This window comes from Corythoichthys intestinalis, chromosome 16 (assembly GCF_030265065.1).
Source record: "Corythoichthys intestinalis isolate RoL2023-P3 chromosome 16, ASM3026506v1, whole genome shotgun sequence".
In the NCBI taxonomy this organism is placed as follows: domain Eukaryota; kingdom Metazoa; phylum Chordata; class Actinopteri; order Syngnathiformes; family Syngnathidae; genus Corythoichthys; species Corythoichthys intestinalis.
The window spans coordinates 19,240,930-19,262,880 of NC_080410.1; the positions used below are offsets into that span (position 1 = coordinate 19,240,930).

Below are 21,951 nucleotides of genomic sequence, written 5' to 3' on the forward strand. Positions count from 1 at the left end.
TACTTATTTACCCCACTGTATGTGTGTGTGTGTATATATATATACACACACACACACATATACAGGTAGTCCCCGGGTTAAGACGTACCCGACTTGCGGGATTTCGACTTCATGACGCCGGACTGTTGTCCGCCATTTTGTCTCCAGCCATTTTTTTTTCTTTTAATTGTGTTGACTTTTGCTTTACTGTTATTTTGATGCAGGAACCATAGAGCAGGTAGTATAGGGTGGGGCAGAGCAACTTGGTTATTTAAATTAGGCACCATGAAGGGATGGTTGCTCTTAGGATGGTAGGGATGGATTTATTTGAGAGGGTAGGGCTTAAAGTTTGGTTCTTAACGTGCGTTATTTATTTTGTGTTTATTTTTCAGCAACCCCAGTCAGCATCATGGATTGGACGAAGTTGGAAAGTGCTTTCGCTATTGAGTCATTTTTTTTTCAAGCGAGCAATAACATCGCATGGATTAAATTCCTGCACCATAGCTAATTTGTAGGGATGAAATTTCAATTCTTCATGGAGGATTGGTCTCACAGAACAACGGACAACCCAAAAGCAGATGCGTGTTTGTGGGCAGACCGTCGGGGAGATCTCAAAACTGATTCTTACTGCGTCAATGTTTTGGGTTGACCTTGCTGTTCATGGGAGGCAGGTTTCTTTTTCTTTACATCACCCGTTTCCCTGAAGTTGTTTACCCATGAAACAATCAACTGCCGGCCAGGAACACGACCACGGGGAGCAATATTGAAATGTCAATGGAATACACATTGCGACGATTGAGCGACCGATTGGGGGGAAAAAAATGCCTCAACGGCAAAAGCACGTTACGACTTCGTCCACTCAATGATGCTCACTCGGGTTTCTAAAAATAAACACAAAATAAATAACGCACGTTAAGAACCAAACTTTAAGCCCCACCCTCTCAAATAAGTCCATCCCTACCATCCTCAGAGCAACCATTGCTTCAGAGCGGCAAATTTAAATAAGCAAGTTGCTCTGCCCCACCGTGTACTTCCACATGCGAGTCAAAACGCATTACATATGAAGAACGTATTTGCGCACACACGAGGAAGAGTGCATTTGCTCCCACGAAGAAGTCGCGCAGCCGAGTGTGAGAGAGAGGGGATAGATTACAGCTGCAACCTCGTGCGCACATTTGTTGCTTTTGAAACATCCACACAGGCAACACCTGTGTCTATCACCTTGTGTACTGTTTATTGTGGATTTTTAATTGTGATCAAATACTTGGGGCGAGTTTATGTGATTTTATTTTGATGATGTGCGGATGCTGACTGATACATGCTAATCGTTTGTGTGGATTGTTATAGCTTTATTAGCAGCGAGTTATAAATGCAAATTTGAATTGCTGTTATACAAGATGAAACATTTAATTCCATTTTTATTTTAGATTTATTCTGCATGTGTTGATGTTATGAGCAGCTGAATAACGTCAGCAAATCACACGGACCTGACAGTCATTTCGGAGCTTAACTCGCTGTCTCGCTCGGACTTAGTTCCAACGTCTTGGCGAGGACAGTACAATGACGTATAATACATGTTTTTGGATAGTTATTTTGAGATTCAGGGGGTATTTAGGGGTACTTAAAGTAAAAGAAGTTCATTCCAATTTACGCCGAAATTCGGGTTACATTGCCTGCGTAGGAACGGAACCCGTTCGTATCCCGGGGACTATCTATATATACTACCTATAAATAAATAAATATGTACGTATGTATGTATGTATACACACACAGTATATATTAGTATCAAATATTTTGTGATTAACATACTGTTTGAACGATACGATATTTGCCGATATCACAAAGACCACCACGATTCGATTAGATTCAAGAGCCTAATGAAGTAATTTCTGTTTTTGACAATGTTGTTGCTGAAACATGTTAGAAGGAAATCCATGCTTTTTAACAAAACGGCATCTTAAAAAAAGACCATGTTGATCAGTTTTTTTTGTCCGTTTTGATCGATTTCAATTAGATTGTGCTTGACCAGGTGAAGGGTTAAGTTCTTTATGTTTACAATCAATTTTTTTTTAAGTTGACTACAGCAATTATTTTGAGGTGAAGAAATGGTTGTGTTCGAGATTATTCAACCACAATTGCTGTAGTTTTGTAGCAAATATGATTTAAAAAAAAAAAAAAAAAATCCCATTCAGAAGCTGATCAAATAAGGAATTAAGGGTAATCTAGAAAAATACAACTGACTATTTTAATCTTAATTTAATCGAATTTTGAATCAAATTTAAACAAATGTTACTACAGCACTATACAGCAGTGGGGGATGAATAATAAGAAAATAGAAAATATCCAATTTGATTGTCGATATAAGGGTGGTGGTCAACAATAATATTGCAGTTCTAGTTTGCATTTAGTAAAAGTACTGAATCGTACGGAGAGTACTTTTATTTAAGGGTATTATTATTGTAATTGTCAATGCAGAATTTTTGTCTTAGATCTCAGTAGATTGTGCAGGTGTACTGTACCTAATGCTGTGGCTGGCCAGTGTATGCACACTTATACATAACGCACTAGTGTAAAAGTGCACAGTTTACAAAACAATCCAAAATTCTACTGTAGCTTTTATAATAAGATCGCTTACCACATTCAGGCGCATAATAAATAAATAATTATTTGGATTATATTTAAAATTAAAAAAAAAAAAGGAAGAAGGTAACACTGTTTAAAAACATATAACCATGAATTTTTTTAGGACCCCTAAATCTAAAAGGGATAGTTAAAAAAATCTGCACAGCAGCAGCGGGAACATCAGTGGTATCACATGGGGCATTCTTTTGATTAATAAATGTGTGCATATAAAATAAAGGTATGAACAAGTGCTTAATGCTACATTCAAGCAAATTCTATATTTTGGGGTTTGTATTAAATTATTTTCCCTTTTTGGGTGTGCTTCCACTTCTTGCTCCTTTAAACAAAGGTATATTAGTCACAATTTCATCCGATCAAATTCTTTTCACAAGTGCTCAGTGTCAATGTCAAAAGTGCCATGTATGTTTTAACACTACGTGTTAAAGTGTGTTTAAAGTCTCAATCGCGAGACTGGCTGGATTAAGAAATCTCTTTCTAGTTTCAGTCAGGAACTTTGGGTGAGACCAGTGCTGCCAGCACGCTATTACACCATGAGAGTGCTGGTAGAAATGGTTCTGACCACCCAAGTGGCACAAAGTTTGTGAGATAAGAGGGGAATTAAACCCTTACACCACCCGATAAATGGGGGCTGGGGTACAGCAATGGTCCACGTCAACACCTGGACATTCAATAAAAACAAGGCATAACAATAGTTCATCTCTCCGTCTAACCTTGGATGGAATCACCCTTAAGCCAGGAGAGTTTCGTTCCCATGGTAACAAGACTTTGTAACAGTCTAAAAAGCTGCTTCAAAAGGTGCTTGGGGCTCAGAGGGCTCTTTGGCCTTCACCAAATGTTGGCGGGAGTAGGTCTGGGCGATAAGGCCTAAAAATAAAAATCTCCAAATTTTTCATCCAAAATTTGTTTTACTGTTTTTTAAAAAGAGAGTAAAAGCAAACGACAGAAAACACAAACAATTTTAACTCTTTATAGGGCACTAATTTAACTCAGTTGGCTCCTATTGATGTTACTAGATGTCCTGTCCATTCTGATTGAGAGGGGCTAATGATAAATCACCCCTCCCTGTCAAAATAGAATCGACGTCTCACGATGTCAGTGGCATTGAAACATGAGCATTTTCAAAGGCAGACAATGAGTTAAATACTATGACGTTAAAAAGTAATAATAAATAGACTTTAGAGTGTTATTAATAAAAATAATATTAAAATATATAAAAATAATGGTTATTAATTAAAATAAAAAACATGATTAAAATTAAGATCTGGTATCCACATATGAGCACATCACTTTTTGGATTATGTAAACCATACCAAATGTTAATATTGTGGCCTACATGACCCAAAATGCAGCAGGGCTGAAAACCAAAAGTGGCTTTTGCCATGTGGCTTTTTTTTTTTGTCATGTGGCAAAAAATTTTGCCTTCTGGCATCTTTTTTTTTGCCATGTGGCGTTTTTTTTGCCATGTGGCAAAAATTTGTTTTGCCATGTAGGATTTTTTTTTTTGCCATTTGGCTTTTTTTTTTTTTGCCATGTGGCAATTTTTTATTTATTTGGGGTGATGTCCACGTAACGTATGTGAATGCCAGATCTTTATCGGGTTGTTTTTTTTTTTAATGGTAACAAATAATAGTTACGCACTGGCCCTATAAATAGTTAAAAATGTTTAATGTTGAATTAACATAAAGTGCAAAACCTCCTGTCTTTAATATCTTTTTCTCTCCTCCTATTTGTGCCGTCACTCCCCAAATACAAAGTAATAACTTCTAACTAATTAAAAAAAAAAAAAAAAAAAAAAAACTTTCTTTTGTAATAAGATATCTAATAACTGGTTGCTAAATTTGCTTTTTGGCAAAAAACAACATAAAAAAACTCGGAATTAATCCGCAGTACAAAAAAACCCTCGAATTAATTCTTAATATCAATTTATCGCCCAGGCCTAGCAGGGAGTGTTCCCCCTCCAAAGGAAACAGACAGAGGGACTGAAGGAAAGCGATTTAAAAAAAAAAAAAAAGGAGAATAGCAAGGTAGAGAGAAGTGCGCTTACACCACCTGGGTTGGGAGGGCAATGGGAGCTGGAGTGAGGGATTCCTCTGACATTTTGACTATCTCTGTGACATTCGGAGTAAGATCTGCTGGAGGGTCAGGCAAGTGGCCATTGGCAGCGATGGAGCAGGTCATGGTGGGGGTGAGGGAGGTCGTTGAGGAGGTGCTGCCAATGGAGGCCAGGCGGACCGGGGCATGCTTGTCGACCGCAAATTCAGCAGAGTCCACTTTGGATTCCACAGGCTTGCTGTAGTTCATCTTGAGGATGTGTTGCTGGAGGTGCCTGATCCAGTCCTCCTGCACCGAGAGGGGACCGTGGAACTCCACCTCGCAGAATCTGAAAGAGCACAAGAACATTACCTTTCTTCCCGAAAAATTGCAGCAGAGTGACAATGCTCAAACTGTGGCTGTTAAAAATGTATGAAACCACAGTCACTACCTATATTATTATAATGTTGGCCAGGACAGTGGTAGTCGAAGTGCCAAATACTTCTTGAGGTGGTACTTGCTGTCAAATTTAAAGGCTCTAGTAAGCCACAATTGTTCTATTTTAGTAAAATATGTCACTAGAAACACATATATTATTGCCATTGATTTAAAAATCTAATATTCAGTACAGTGGTAACTCGACATACGATTGCTTTGACACACGATCTATTCGACAGCCGACGTAAAATTCAATTTGTTTATACATCTGACAACATCCTCACGGGGGATTTTATTGTGAGAGCAATCAACATGGGTTCCAAAAATGTTAGTGTAGGTCAGGGGTCGCGTTAACCGAATATTTTCCGTCATTGACCGGTTTTTTAAAACGGTGACGGAAAAAACTGAAGTCCATCTGTCGTTTTGACAGGTTGCAATTCACACCCCAGACCACGGGGTGGCGAGTGAGCGTATTAATTAGCTATTGTCTCTCTTGATGCATGACGTCGTTGGCCTTACTCGGAAAAATGTCAAGGCAACTGAGTGTTTGCCTGGCACGGCCAGACTGTTCTCCCTGTATTTTTCAAACACTGAGAGAAAAGTCTGGGACACAGCCTCTCGAGTAGGTACAAAATCAATCGACAAATCAGATTTGTTTATTTGCGTGACGTGTTCTTCACGATCAACGTCACTCTTGCGCGCCGAAAGTCGTCTCTACAACAACACGGATGGCGAACGGTAGAGCTGAAAATATGTTCCAATCCACGATAAATTCAGTTTTAAATGAGCTAAAACACATCGACACGAGTCATTGACAACAGTCTGTCTCGCGCTAGCCATGTTAAATAAACTCTGTTCTCCTCGTATGTTTACTTCCGCGCGCAAGTCCCTCGTCCTGCCCTCGTCGCTTTGCTAACGGCACGTCTGCCCGTCGCTGATTGATGCACTCCGCTGTCTGTTTGCCTCTTGTTAAGCTTGTTCGACAGAATATTAATTAAAAATGAATGAAAACTAAATACTATTGAATGTGTCATTATTATCATTTTAAAAATGTAAGTGACGGGTAAAAATAGATTATAACCGGATTTTTATGACACTGTCAGTCAAAATTACAGACAACGAAAACGTCTAGCGCAACCTCTGGTGTAGGTGGTGGAAAAACATGAGGGTTACCACTGAAATGAAGATAGAAATTATGGAAAAATATGAGCGTGGTGTGCCCGTCCGTGAACTGGCGCGTCAATACGGATCTTCGACAGTCCTCTTCCGACCTCCGTTCGTCAGTCTTTATAAGTTAAGGTGACAATCATTATGATTGTAAGATCGCCAAAAAAATCGCCAGCTTTGTCAGATTTTTAATCATTTATTTCAGAACTTGTGCAACACAACATGCCTACACCACAGCTGAACATTAAAAGTGAAAGTGTAAAGTCCGCTCACTCTGGCACATCAGCCACGTGGTGCGTTCAGGTACATCACGCAAAATATGACCATTTCTACTTACATACAAGATCCTGGAACGAATTAACTTTGTATGCAGAGGTACCACTGTACGTTTTGACCTACGGAGGGCGCCATGTTTTATGTGCGCAATGCACGCTGGAGGTGATGACACAAGTCTGGACTGGGAGAATAGCTGTGCTAGCTAGCAAGCAAAGCTGGTATGATGACTAGCATGATTTTGTCACATTCTGCTGCTGGTCATATTGTTTTGTTACAGAGCTGTGGGATGAGTTCCCAACGTCATACCTGCATCCAATTCCAGCTCAACAGCAGCGTCTTTCAACCGATCCGAGGCAGCTTGCCAAAATATTGACTTGCTACCATTTGACAGTTTGTATATCTCTTCGTTGCTAGTTGCATCATTCCCTTGTTGTTTTTTTCCCGTTTGTCTGCCTCTCACCGCGGTTTTTCCCCTCGTTTTTTTTTTTTTTTTTAAATTGATCCCGACCTGCTGTCACAGACCCTTTTTGTGTCTCCCTTTTTGCGATTGCGTGTTTTTTTTGTGTGTTCAATAGAGTGATCCCTCGCTACTTCGTGCTTCAAACTTCATGCCATCAGTCCATCGTGGAGTTTTTTTTTTCCTATTAAAAATAATAAATAATATAATAAATAAATTCTGATGAGCTGTCCCGATCTGATTGCGTAGTCTCCCTCTCCCTGCTTTTTGTTCGTCAGACAGTGCACTGGAGTTGCTTATTAAAGTTAACGATGATTGACAGACGTTTAATGTTTGATCTTGCCACAGATGACTGGAAGCTAAAGCTTCAAAGTACTGAATGTGTCAATCATTGTTTAACTTGTTAAACATTTGCTGTGGCAACTCTGTGTCAGTGAGCAGCTTGAGCCGATTTGAGTGGACTTACTCAATGAAGCATTTAATAAAGACAAGCATTTTTATACTTTATTCTTATTTAAAAATAATTCAGTGGGACAGTAACATGTTTAAAACCTCTATTACATTTGAAGTGCTTAAAAAACATTTATTAAAATATATATATATCTACCGTAATTTTCGCACTATAAGGCGCACCTGACTATGAGCCGCCACCCACCAAATTTGGCACGAAAACTGCATTTGTTCATAGATAAGCCGCACCAGACTATAAGCCGCAGCTGTCCTCACTGTATTATTGGATATTCACACCAAAAGATATTAACTGGTAACATAAGCGGCAATGAAAGAATGATACTATTTGACAGCGGCATCACATGACTGTCATAAGACCTAATAAACCACCATGAAGCTTTGAATCAATTGGCTGCAAAGCTTTACTGCTTCAAGAAGCTTCATTTGGCTATCACTGCTCCCTTGTGAGAGACAGTCAACCTCTGCTGCCACCTGCTGTCAACACTGTTATTGTCCAACATGCCTCCTAGCATGCATTGCAGCGCTGCAGATGTAAATAACAAAATTTATTCTTATTTATTCTCTGGTAATTATTTCTTCAGTTACTGTTCCGCTTGTTTCATCAATTTTTAGTTATGGTATTTGGTAACACTTTTTTTGACAGTGGAGTCATAAGACTATCATTAGACAGTCATAATTATGACATAACACTATCATGAGTAGGAGTGGGAACCTCCTAGTACATCACGATACGATACGATTTGCGATACAAAGCTCATGATAACGATGATCTGACGATATGACGATACAAAAATTATCGATACATTGGTCAGGAAATCATTCTAGGATATTCTACAAACAATTAACAGAAAAACAAGCTTCTAGTTTGAATTGGAATCAGTTTATCACTAGTAGACCTCCAATCCATTTGAAGTGGGAGGGTGGCAGCGAATGATTGAACGTCTATGGCTGTCAGTGGCAGTCAATGCCACGCAATTAGGTCATTTTGGGCCATTTAAGGTCTCACTGTAACAGCACCAAACAAAAGTTCCAGCATCATCACCCAGTCCAATGCAGATTCTTGACTCTTGACACCTTGTCCAATGTAGATTCTTGACTCTTGACAAGGTGATGATGCTGAAACTTTTGTTTGGTACCGTTCCAGGGAGATTTACAAAGATGACTGCCTGAAGAAAAATAATTCCCTCAGTCCTTGATGATATGGGCCTGCATGTCAGGCAAAGGTACTGGGGAGACGGCTGTGGTTAAATCTTCAATAGATGCACAAGTTTACATTGAAATTTTAGACAGCTTTCTTATTCCTTCAATTGAAAATATGTCATTTTCCAAGATGACAATGCATCATGACCCAGAGCTAAAACTGTTCAAGCATTCCTTGGAGAAAGACTCATCCAGTCAATGTCATGGCCTGAAAATAGCCCAGATCGCAACCCTTTTTAAAACGATATCTCGATTCTTGGCAGGAGCATATCGATAACCTTTTGGGATACATAGTATCACGATACATCACCATTTCGATATTTTGTCACACCCCTACTCATGATCATTAATGAATGCTTATAACAGATGTCATTTAGTGTTATCTGGCAAATTATCTCACTTTTGAATGGATGTTAAAGATCCAAGCTGGAAATAATGGAGTTAGTGACAAAATTTGCCGGATGACACCTACTGACATAAGCATTCAGTAAAGCCCACGGCAGTGTCATGTCATATTTATGACGGTCTTATGACAGTCTTATGACAAATGAAGTGTTACTTATTAACCCAAATAAATCAACAAATAAGCCGCACTGGACTATAAGCCGCAGGATTCAAAGTGAAGGAAAAAAGTAGCGGCTTATAGTCCGAAAATTACGGTATGTATATACTGTACATTAATTTTTTTTTTTTAGAAATTATACTATGGGAAAAAAGCGAAAAAACATGGCTCACATGTATCTTTTTGCAATGCTAAATCTGAATAAATACAGTACATTGAACAAACAAAAAAGTTTTTGGGGCGGGGTCGCTAATTCGCGTTTTTTCACTTATTGCAGCGGGTTCTGGTCCCCATTTATTGTGACAAACGAGGGATAACTGTAAACAATTTTACGCAATGCCATTGTTATCTGCTTGCTGTCTAAAGTGAGCCTCACTTTCTTTTCAGTTGCGTTTCCATTTCAGGTTTTACCACACAGACAGACAACGCATGAGGGTTGCGATTGCTTTAAGAGGAAAATAATGACAAATGTCACACGGGAGTATAGTCCTGTGATCTACATGCTCGTCTGTCGCACGGGAAATTGTTTAAATCCCGCTGGAGACCTTCATTTAATTGCTTTTGCTGCTCGTTTTGTGAAATATTAACATTGCTGTCCTACTCATCCCTTTTCCGCTCAGGTTCAAATTGGAAGGGCAGAACCGACGTCATGTTTATGAAGCTACCGAGTGACACTGTGGAAGTATGGTAGCGCAGTCCAGTGATGTCACCGCATTGCGTCGTCAACAACAATGGCGACCTAATAGTTGAACTAATTTTTCAAATTTTATAAAAACAAAAACATTAAGGGGGGTTTAAATATAAAATTATTTTAACTCATGCTAACATTTGTCTTTTAACAACTACAAGTCTTTCTGTCCATGGTTCCCTTTAAGAACCACTGGCTTGTGAATATATTATAGTTCTAAAAATCAGCAAAAAAACCCCAACTTTTTTGCCTTTGCTGTTCTTGGTGATAAGCAAGGTGGGCATCGTTTGAAACTGAACGATTCCGATTCCACTTTCAATTCCCGTTCTGAACGATTCTCGATTCCGATTCTTTTAAGAGGCAGGGTAAAAAAAAATGCTTGATTTATATCAATGTCTTCTCGATTTATTAAATTATAGGAACTTCTCAGGAGTGCACTTTCACAATGATGTTTATTTTTTGAACGCTCACAGAGAAAATATTTACACATACTCTTTTGACATACATGTACCTTACCTGAGAGCTACGACGAAGCGTTTGTATAAATACTTCTATTGATTATAATTTGATGATCTTTTAATACTGTTGATTTTAACGGCGGCGGGAACGCACTACCCAAAGTACGTAGCTGCTTATATAGGCTATATATACTGAGAAGTCTACTGCTTTAAGATAGCGGCTGTTTACATACGCCGGCGAGTCTGTCATTTGCATCTAGTTGTATATACATGTGATATCTGCCGTAGCCCGACGTAATACAACCCCTAGCAAAAAGTATGGAATCACCTGTTTCGGGCGAGCACTCACTCAGACATTTTATTATGTAGAATAAACTCAGATAAAAAGCTTGGGGAAAAAAATGAATTAGTTCAAAAGTGCAACTCTTTAGCACTCAGAAACACTAAAGGAAATGAATTAAAAAAATAGTGGTTTTCAGTAATGGAATCATGAGAAACAAAGAAATAACAATCAAAACACATCTTTAGAATTTAGTTGCACCACCTCTGGCTTTTATGACAGCTTGCAGTCTCTAAGGCATGGACTTGATGAATGACAAACAGTATTCTTCATCAATTTGGTGCCAACTCTCTTTGATTGCAGTTGCCAGATCATCCTTGCAGGTCGGAGCCTTGCTGTGGACCATTTTTTTCCATTTCCACCACAGGTTTTCAATAGGGTTGAGATCTGGGCTATTTGCAGGCCATGACATTGACTGGATGAGTCTTTACCCAAAGAATCTTTAAAAGTTTTAGCTCTGTGGCATGATGCATTGTCATCTTGGAAAATGATTTCATTATCCCCAAACATATTTTTATTTGAAGGGATAAGAAAGCTGTCAAAATTTCAATGTAAACTTGTGCATTTATTTAAGATTTAACCAAAGCCATCTCCCCAGTGCCTTTGCCTGACATGCAGCCCTATATCATCAAGGACTGAGGGAATTTTGATGTTTTCTTCAGGCAGTCATCTTTGTAAATCTCACTGGCAGCCAGCATCATCACCTTGTCCAATGCAGATTCTTGACTCATCACTGAAAATAACCTTCATCCATTCATTCACAGTCCATGACTGCCTCTCCTTAGCCCATTGCAGTCTTGTTCTTTTCTGTTTAAGTGTCAATGATGGTTTCCTTTTCGTTTTCCTGTATGAAAATCCCATTTCCTTTTGCACAGTTCTATCACACACCTTGACTCTAGCTTCCTCCCAATTCTTCTTCATTTGTCTTGTTGTACATATTCTGTTTTCAAGACATATGGCCTTTAGTTGTTTGTCATGACGTTTGGATGTCTTCCTCGGTCTACCAGTATGCTTAGCTTTAACAACCTTGCCATGCTGTTTGTACTTGGTCCAGATTTTTGATGCAGCTGACTGTGAACAGCCCACATCTTCCGCAACCATAAGTGTAGCGTTACCTTCTTCAAGAAGTTTGATAATCCTCTCCTTGGTCTCAAGAGACATCTCTCTTGTTGGAGCCATGGTTCTTGTGAATCCACTTGGTCCAGCAGCCCTCCAAGGTTTGATAACTGCAATTTTTAACTGCTGCCTAGCGAGCAGATCTAATCTGAGGCAGGGGCCCAGTTAAGGAAAGGACATTGACAGGGTGTGTCTGTATTTTCTCCTCAAAATGGAGTGATTCCATATTTTTTTTTCTTCAGAATGGAGTGATTCTATATTTCTTTCCTTGCACTTGCTCTATAAAAGTAACATTTACTGACCACCACAATGTATTTCATTCATTTCTTTTAGTGTTTCTGAATGGCAAGGAGTTGCACTTTTGAACTAATTCATTATATTTTTTCAAGCTTTTTATCTGACTTTGTTCTACATAATAAAATGTCTGAGTGAGTGCTCGTCCAAGACTGGTGATTCCATAATTTTTGCTAGGGGGGTTGTAATACGATGTATTCTCCTACTATTCCATCCATCATCTACTGCTTAATCCGGGGTCGGGTCGCGGGGACAGCAGAAGACAGACGTAACTTATTGTTTTACTTACCTGGTTCTGACGGCGCAGCGTGTCAAATACGCGGCACTCAGCTATGCACTTGGCACTCAGCATTTGTATTCCATGAAGCCTGAGGTGTATAATCATATTGGTTGTGCAGCCATCTTTGCATGATATAGTTGTGTTGCAAATGTTGCGCTGAGCTGACTGGTCATTTTTTTTTGTAAAGTTGAGCTGAATTTTTGAGCACCGCTGCACAGTGTCCATGGTTGTAATCAAGTTGCAATGCACAAACACACGCTTCTTGTGGCTTCTTTTTTGTGGTTTTCGGCAGCAATTTTTTCCGCTTAGGTGTCAGAGCATCGAAACATGGAATCGAAATTTAAACATTTGAACGGTTCCGGGATCTTTGGAATGTTAGAACCGGATCCCATCGATGCTCGATGCCCAACCCTGGTGATAAGATTTTCCAACTTTAACAAGTCACTCACCGGCACTTGAGGGTGTAGAACTTGCCCACCAACTTGACCAAGGGGTAGGCAGGCGGCTTTGGCACTAAAGCAGGGACTGTGCTTGTACGTGGAGGCTTTGGGGGGCCGCTGTCCCTCTCAGTTCCCTCGACGCTAGATGGGTGCTTCAGTGGTCGGCGCTCAAAACCTTTAGGGGGAGGGGGCGCTTATGAATAACGTCTTTCAACATTTCTGTTATTATGACTAATTAAAGTTCATTTTAAGAGTTATTTCTTAACATGATCATACCTGCTTTAGTTCTATTGTAAAAACCCCAATGGAATATGACTAAAGGCTCACAAGATGGCAGCAAATCAGTGTGACTTAGTTAAGGTAGTAGGTAACAATGTAAGGTAACAATGGAGGTCCAACCTGCTTTTCAGCAGTTATCATTTCGGTTGCGGTTTTTCAAGAAGACAATATCTATTTTAGAAAAATAAAACATCGTATGTTCTCTTCCTATATTGACACAGATGTGTTGACCAATCAGTGGCCAGAAATCTAAGTCGATTCCCTTTTTCAAAAAACCCCCCAAAAAACAGTGTGTCACAGAAGTGAGTACACCCCTCGCATTTCTGCAGATATTTAAGTACGGTGTTTTTGACGGTGTTCTCAAGAAAACATTGAAAGTGAAAGTGAAACTTTCAAGCTCACCGCTCTCTGTCTCTGGCACGTCAGCCCCGCGGTGCGTTCAGGTACAGCAAAAAAAATGTCCGCCACATTAGAACCCGATCATTACATTAATACAGGAATTATTGTTACAGTGGTACTTCTACATACGAAGTTAATCCGTTCCAGGACCTTGTTTGTAAATCAACATGGTCGTATGTCGAGCAGGATTTTCCCATAGGAATACATTATAATTCCATTAATTCGTTCCACAGCCCAAAAACATACACTAAATCCTTAATAAATACTGCTGGTACTATTACAAATGGCAATTACACATAGCAAAACAAATAAATTATCAATAAAAATCGGAATCATATAATTAAGAAAATAATAATAATTCCTGTTTCACTTTCACTTTCAATGTTTTCTTGAGAACACCGTCAATTGTGGCAGACAGTAGGCGTTTTGTGTTGAATAAGTTGGGAAATAAATGATAAAAACGTGGCGAAGCTGGCAATTTCTTTAGAGATGTTACCACAATAAGAATTGTCATTTTAACTTATAAAGACTGGCGAACGATGGTCGGAGGAGGACCGTGTAGATGTATTGTTGAGCCATTCCACGGATACCCACCACACGCTCATATTTTTCTATAATTTGCATCTTCATTCAGGAGGTAAGCATCAACTTTTTTCTTTGTTTTACCACCTGTACCAACTTTTTCTGAAACCTGTGTTGATTTGTCACACAAGAAAATCCGCCGTGCATTCGTCTGCGGTGCTGCCATGTCGTCGTATTTTGAGCATGTCGTTGGATGTAGAAACAAATGGCGAGTCAAATTTTACATCGGATGTCGAAAAGATCGTGTGTCGAAGCGATAGTATGTTGAGATACCACTGTATTATTTTTATTATATTATTCCGATTTTTATTTATAATTTATTTGTTTTGCTATGTGTAATTGCCATTTGTAATAGTACCAGCAGTATTTATTAAGGCTTTAGTGTAGGTTTTTGGGCTGTGGAACAAATTAATAGAATTATAATGTATTCCTATGGGAAAATCCTGCTCGACATACGACCATTTTGACTTACAAACAAGGTCCTGGAACGGATTAACTTTGTATGTAGAGGTACCACTGTATATCTTTTCATGGGACAACACTGACAAAATGACACTTTGAAACAGTGTGTGCAGCTTATATAATAGTGTTAATTTATTTTCCCCTCAAAATAACTCAAAATATAGCCATTAATATCTAAACCCCTGGCAACAAAAGTGAGTAAACCCCTTAGAAACTACGTACATCCCAAATGCCCAAATTGAGTACTGCTTGTCATTTTCCTTCCAAAATGTCATGTGTCTTGTTACACGAGTGCTGTCAGCATTGCTGCAGAGATTGAAAAGGTGTGTGTGTGTGTGTGTGTGGGGGGGGGGGGGGTCAGCCTGTTAGTGCTCAGACCATACGCCACACTCGACATCAAATTGGTGTGCATGGCTGTCACCGCAGATGGAATCCTCTTCTGAAGACGGTACACATGAAAGCCCGCCCATCTCATCTCACCACAGGACATGGTTCCAGTAATCCATGTGCTTTGCTGACATGTCTTCAGCAAATTGTTTGTAGGCGTTCTTGTGTTTTCAGAAGAGGGCTCCTCCTGGAGTGACAGCCATGCACACCAATTTGATGTAGAGTGCGGCTTATGGTCTGAGCACCAACAGGCTGACCCCCCACCTCTTCAATCTCTGCAGCAATGCTGACAGCACTCCTGTAATGAGTCACATGACATTTTGGAGGGCAAATGACAAGCAGTACTCAATTTAGGGATGTACGTAGTTTCTAAGGGGTGTACTCACTTTTGTTGCCAGGGGTTTAGATATAAATGGTTATATTTTGAGTTATTTTGAAGGGAAAATAAATTAACTCAATTATATAAGCTGCGCACAGACTACTTTTCATTGTGTCAAAGTGTCATTTTCTCAGTGTTGTCCCATGAAAAGATATACTTAAATATCTGCAGAAATGCGAGGGGTGTACTCACTTTTGTGATACACTGCAGAATGGGGTTGAAAAAACACATTATTTTGCATTGAGTAGGCAATAGTAGGCCTGATTTCCAGTGAAGATTTAGTTTCAGAATTGTGAAGTATCAACTGGGCACTTGTGTGGGAATAAATAATGAATGGCATGATTTTATTTGGGGGGGGGGGGGGGGTATCATATAACATATAAATAATGACCATTGCAATTTAGCAACTATGCAAACTACATTTTCTTCAATGCCTTCAATTTATGTTTTAAAATCTCATCCCTTGCCAACAGCCACACAAAAGCCACAAAATCCCAGCAAACCGGCTGAATCACATTAACCACGCGCTAATGTTGAGTCAACATAGATAGCTGTTGGCAATGAGCTGTCATCCAAATATGGACAGCAGGTTCAACACGCTATGAAATAACATGACATCTAGTAATTTTACTCCCTGCAGCCTTAGTAAGCGTAAAAGGATAGCGTATATTTATATAGTGTGTAGGTGCATTCATATTCTTTTCCCCAACACTACAAATTGTTTACCATATAAAAACACCTTACCTCAAGGTACCTATTAATGAAAATATTGGTACTGCATTGTTGATCTTATCTACAATGTAACAATGTGCTTTGTCAATGAACAATGACTCATGACACTAATAAGATTCCAAACAACAATCTGTCATTCACGCCTCAATCAGAAGGAAACAAAAAGAGACATTGTCGAAGATTGTTTTATCATAATATAAATATGATTCTTGTGTGAGTCAAATTAATGATATCATTGTTTATTTTGTGGTGGTTTGTTTTCACAAACTTGAATGAGCTAAAATGTAGAAAACACCCGCAACTTCTTGAGATAAGAATATAGGTGTATGTAACAAACAAACACCTGAGAATCACTGTACTGTATGTGACCACTAGGGTTAGCAATACGGTGTGAATATTAGAACACAATTAGCATCACATTCTGTCTGAGCTTTGTTCTGTTTTTGATTGCCAGTTGGTGTTTCTGTGTGTTGTCTTGTTTCCTGTAGGTGGCGCTGTGATTAAGCCAGTCACATTTTGTATCTATAGACCCTACCCACCGACGTCACAAAATCACGTGATCGCTGTATTGTTCCGCCCCCTTGTCCGTCATTTTGTGTCTGTATTATCAATGGTCTCAATTGATCGAGCAATTTATAATGCATTTCACGGAAGACCCGGTGCTTTCGGATGCCGTAAACTCACTGTATGCGTTGCATAAAAGGCGTTATGTGGAAAAGCTTCAGTTTATCCATTCACCAGATCCATATTTGATGCCTAAATCGATGTTTTTCGACCCGCTGTCTTCGCCGTATGCGTTGCATAAAAGGCGTTATGTGGAAAAGCTTCAGTTTATCCATTCACCAGATCCATATTTGATGCCTAAATCGATGTTTTTCGACCCGCTGTCTTCGCCGTATTTGCCTGACATCTGCTAGCTACCCTGATATTTACAACTATCTTGTCCACACAAAATCAGACTATTCTCACGAAAGTTTGAAAAACTTTAAGAGCTTGGAGGCTTATAAATACTTCGTTGCTGGTTGGGTGAAACAGGTCCTCGTCCACGAAAATTCGGCAGGAATCTATCTTGTGCTTGGAAAGGTGAGTTACGAAATTTTCAATTCAAAATCTTTTGTTCTTGCTAACATCCACTGTGAAGTCTAATGTATTTCATGTCATTTGTCAAAGGAGCTAGGGCTTTTAATGTTTATATGGTTTAGCGATAGCACTCTCACTACATACATACGTGTATGTTGTCCGCGATTAGCCTAGCAATGATCTTAATTGTGGTTGTCAGCCCAAAACCCTCTAAATATATATTAAATGCATTTTACCAGATATAAAATGACTACTACATAATCTGTGGTAATCGTTTGGAGCCCAGTTTTCTCGTCGAATTGCAGCAGCCCATCTCGCTCTCTCCTCTCCGGGTCTCTCGGAATCCGGTAGAACTTCAAGTCTCTCCGTCTATCTTCTCTGTTATTGCAACCGACCGCCACACACGCCTTCACCATTTTGATTATTAATGTTAACGAGCAGAAAAACACGCCGTAAATAGGAGGAATGTACATAGCCGTAACAGGTAAACACGATGTGTTGACGGACAATTGGGCGGCACCAGTCAGGAGGCCGGAGTTGTGACGTCACGTGGGTAGGGTCTATAAGGGTATATAAAGCAGTTCAAAAAATGTTTGCAACACCAATAAATTACAGACAATAAGTATCAGTAATTAGTACGAACAAACAGAGGTGTAGAACATTTTACAGCGATTGCAGCTTACAACATTTATGAATGCAGTCAGTGGTCATTTGTAAGAATACTGTAATTTTTGGACTATAAGCCGTTACCTTTTTGCCTCATTTTGAATCCTGTGGCTTATTTGTTGATTTACTTGGGTTAATAGGCAACACTTTATTTGACAGCGACGTCATAAGGCTGTCATAAGACCATCATAATTATGACATGACACTATTATACTGAATGCTTATGACAGATGTCATTAAGTTTGATCCGGCATATTATGTCACTAACTCCATTTATGTCCAGCTCGGATCTTTTACATCTATTCAAAAGTGAGATGATCTCACGGATGACACTGAATGACATCTGTTATAAGCATTCATTATTGCTTATGACAGTGTCATGTCATAATTATGATTGTCTTATGACAGTCTTACGGCACTACTGTCAAATAAAGTGTTACCAAATACCATAACTAACACTTAATGAAACAAGTGGAACAGTAACTGAAGACATCATAAATAAAAAAACATAATTTTGATTGTTATTTACATCTGTAGCGCTGCCATGCAAGCTAGGAGGCATGTTGGACGACAACAGTGTTGACAGCAGGTGGCAGCAGTGGTTGGCTATCTCCCCCAAGGGAGCAGTGATGGCCAAATGAAGCTTCTTGAAGCAATGAAGCATTGCAGCCAATTGGTTCAAAGCTTCATCTTGGTTCATTTGGTCTTATGACAGTCTTATGATGCCGCTGTCAAATAAAGTGTTACCGGTTGATATCTTTTGGTGTAAATATTGCATAATACAGTGAGGACAGCTAAAGTTTATAATCCAATGTGGCTTATCAATGAACAAATGCCATTTTCAGGTCAAATTTGGTGGGTGGCGGCTTATGGTCAGGTGCGCCTTATAGTCCAAAAATTACCGTATTTAAGTCTTAAAGTTCAATCCAATTTACTGTGTAAAGATTGATAATCAACCATTACTGTATTTAATGTTGTTTTCTGACAAGTATTTTATCTAACAGCAAACTCTGGGTCTAATATAAATCACAGATCAAATTACTGAAAGTGAGTACAGAGTGCTGTGTTGCAGAACTGTAGCAATATATATACTATCTTCGAGGGAAGTTATAGAAAAGGTTATGGTGACTATTTTATAAGATTTGTGTAAAACACGCAATCGAAATGAAACAAAACTTGCTGTACCTCTGGGCAGACGAACATTTAGTTCACTGCGAGCCACTTGTGCTTGAAGTGGGAGGCTACTGACAAGCCGAGTGGGGCTGGGACTAGTGCTGGAGGGCCTGATGTGAGAGGCCCGAAGGTTGGGACCTGCTTCATCCTCTACGTTCTTGAGGGAGCCCTGATCTGTGTCACGGCTCAGTGGGCGCACCAGGTTCACCACCAAAGCAGACGACCATTGGGATGAGGACGAAGAAGATGAAGAGGAGGCTTTCTGTGAGAACGGGAAGCTATGATCTGATTCCGTCGATGCAGGGAGAGGTGAGCTGCTCTTCTGGTAAATAAAAGGGAGAAAGTCACCCAATCAGCTGTTAATGGAGACTATATGTGAATTCATTGGTATTGGTATTGAATGCAATAGAAGTCCAATCTATTGGAACTTCGAGGGCTGGCAGCGAATTAACCAGTGTTTCAGATTCAGAATATTTATTGTCATTGTTACAAAAAGCACAACGAAACTTTGTTTAGCTAAGTTGGTAAAGTGCGAAACCCATATAATAAATACCCTTAAGTACCAAGTGTAAACATTGACACAATATTAGACATAAGTACAAAAAAAGACTCAACAGCAGCATAAAGTCATGTCAGTGTAGGGCAAAAATATACCTGATAAGAATAGTTATAAATCAGTGCAAAACCAGATGAGTTATTCAAGTATAATCAAGTGTACTGGTTGTCAACCAACAGGCAAGAGTAAGGGCGGAGGAAGTAGTGGGTAGTGACATACAGTACTGCAACAATGCAAACCAGTTCAGAGTTATTGTTGTTGGTGGATGTGGAATATTGTCTGTAAGAGAGGGGAGAGGGGCAGAGTTCGGTAGCCTCACAGCCTGTGGATATAGACTGTTGGCCAGTCTTGATATTCTGGCCTGTATGGACCTGTACCTTCTCCCTGAGGGCAGCAGGTGGTAAAGGTGGTGAGCAGGATGGTGCTGGTCCCGCAGTATGTTGTCCACTCTTCTTAAACAGCAAGTGGAGTAGATGGTGCTGATCTCAGGGAGAGTCATTCCAATGATTCTCCCGGCAGCTTTCACCATGTGCTGGAGCGCCTGCTGGTAAGCCTTGGTGGAGCTTGAAAACCACACTAAATGTCCATATGGCAGAACACTGCTGATGGCACAGTTGTAAAAGTTCTCCATCAGATGTCTGGGGATGTGAGTGCTCCTCAGCTTCCTCAAGTAGTAGAGGCGTTGTTGGCCTTGCCCACCGCTGTGGAAATGTGATCCCCCCAGGACAGGTCCTCAGTCACTGTTACCCCCAAGAATTTAAAACTTCTCACCCTCTCCATCACATCTTTGCCGATAGAGAGAGGCTGATGGCTGATGTACTGTAACTCCCCTTACGGAAACCCACCACGATCTCCTTGGTCTTTTTGGTATTTAGAGCCAAGTTGTTGTAGGGACACCATGACTCCAGATGTTGTACCTCTCTTTTGTACAGTAATCTGTTTCATCGTCGTTGGAGATGAGTCCGAGCACTGTGGTGTCGTCTGCAAACTTGACGATGAGGTTGGATGCAAAGGAGGCGGAGCAGTCATGAGTGTACAGGGTGTAAAGTAGAGGGTTTAGAACACACCCTTGAGGGGCCCCAGTGTTGATGGTGAGAGTGGAGGAGGTGTTTTTGCCCACTCTGAAACTCTGTGTGCAATTGGTTAAAAAGTCTACAGTCCAATTGCACAGGGCGGTGTTGAGGCCCAGTTGGTGGAGTTTGGACTGGAGTTTGAACGGCTGGATGGTGTTAAATGCCAAACTGTAGTCCACAAAGAGGAGCCAGGCATAGGTGTTTTTATGCTCCAGGTGCACTAAAAGTGTGTGCAGCGCCATGGCGATGGCGTCCTCAGTTGAACGGTTCTCTTTGTATGCAAATTGGTGTGGGTCCAGTGAAGGCGGTAAGGCAGCTTTGATGTGTTTAATGACCAGTCTCTCCAGACATTTGGCGGGGATGGATGTGAGAGCCACAGGTCTGTAATAATTGAGACATGTGACGTTGGAGTTTTTGGGAGAGGGAAGATTGTGGCTGCTTTAAAGCAGGCAGGGACCAGTGAGCAGGACAGTGAGGTGTTGAAAATGTAGGTTTCAGTACCTTTGACGGTGATAGACATCCAATAGCGTACCCCACGAATGTTATTTTTAGACTGTACGTCGCAATCTTAACCCGGAAGTGGGTCAACATAGACACGCCTTCGCATACAACTCATGTTATTACTGCTTGTTTTCTTCCGGTAATCTTTCAAAAAAGAACATGCCAATTATACACTGCCACTATGGAACTTGTAGAAACGATTCTAGACAATACGACATATGAAGGATGTTTTCTTCAGACGTTTGCCGAAACCAAAAACTGGGAGGAAAAAATGTGAAGAATGGATCAACTTGTGCGGACGTCAAAAGACCGGTTTAACGCAAGTTAGGTGAAGCCATTCACCTTCATATGCAGTAAACATTTTGTTGGGGGCCATGGTCCTACAGAGGAGGAAGAGGTAAGCCATTTTGATATTTTTACTTATTTTTTAGCGTGGCGTTTTGCCATGCTGCTTCTGTCTTGACAATGAATGACCTGAAAAAAATTAAAATGTTATCCGACTGCCACTGTTACTTTTTCTGTTGTAAAAAAAAAAAAAAAAAAAACTTTAGTAAGGCGGAAGTGTAAATAAAAAATATAAAATTAAGATTTGTTATTAATGAAAAAAAGTTAAAAGTGTTTGTTGGCTGTCACTGAGTAGCATTTGTGATCGCTACACAAAAATAGCAATGTTTAAATTACCCCCAAGAACGGTCAGAGACGTAAGACAACCAGATGATATAATATATAAGAAAGACAGGGCATATGGTGGTAAAGAATAAATTGTTGAAACATGACAATGTCATTGTCAGTGGCGTAAGGCAATGCACACAAGAAAAAGGTGTCCATAAAAAAGCTAACTC

The 21,951-nt window shown here is 39.9% G+C and overlaps 1 protein-coding gene across 2 annotated transcripts in view; it reads right to left on the bottom strand.

Moving 5' to 3' along the window:
- Positions 1 to 366: 366 nt before the first annotated feature.
- Positions 367 to 21,951, bottom strand: part of wizb (WIZ zinc finger b) — a 79,397-nt gene continuing 57,812 nt past the window's right edge. For both annotated transcript variants that reach the window (XM_057861540.1, XM_057861541.1), the window contains 3 exons: positions 18,992 to 19,301; positions 12,850 to 13,015; positions 367 to 5,002 (listed from right to left, as the gene is read on the bottom strand). In XM_057861540.1, coding sequence (XP_057717523.1) covers positions 4,663 to 5,002; positions 12,850 to 13,015; positions 18,992 to 19,301 — 816 coding nt within the window. In that variant the 3' untranslated portion in view covers positions 367 to 4,662. The remainder of the gene's footprint in view (positions 5,003 to 12,849; positions 13,016 to 18,991; positions 19,302 to 21,951) is intronic.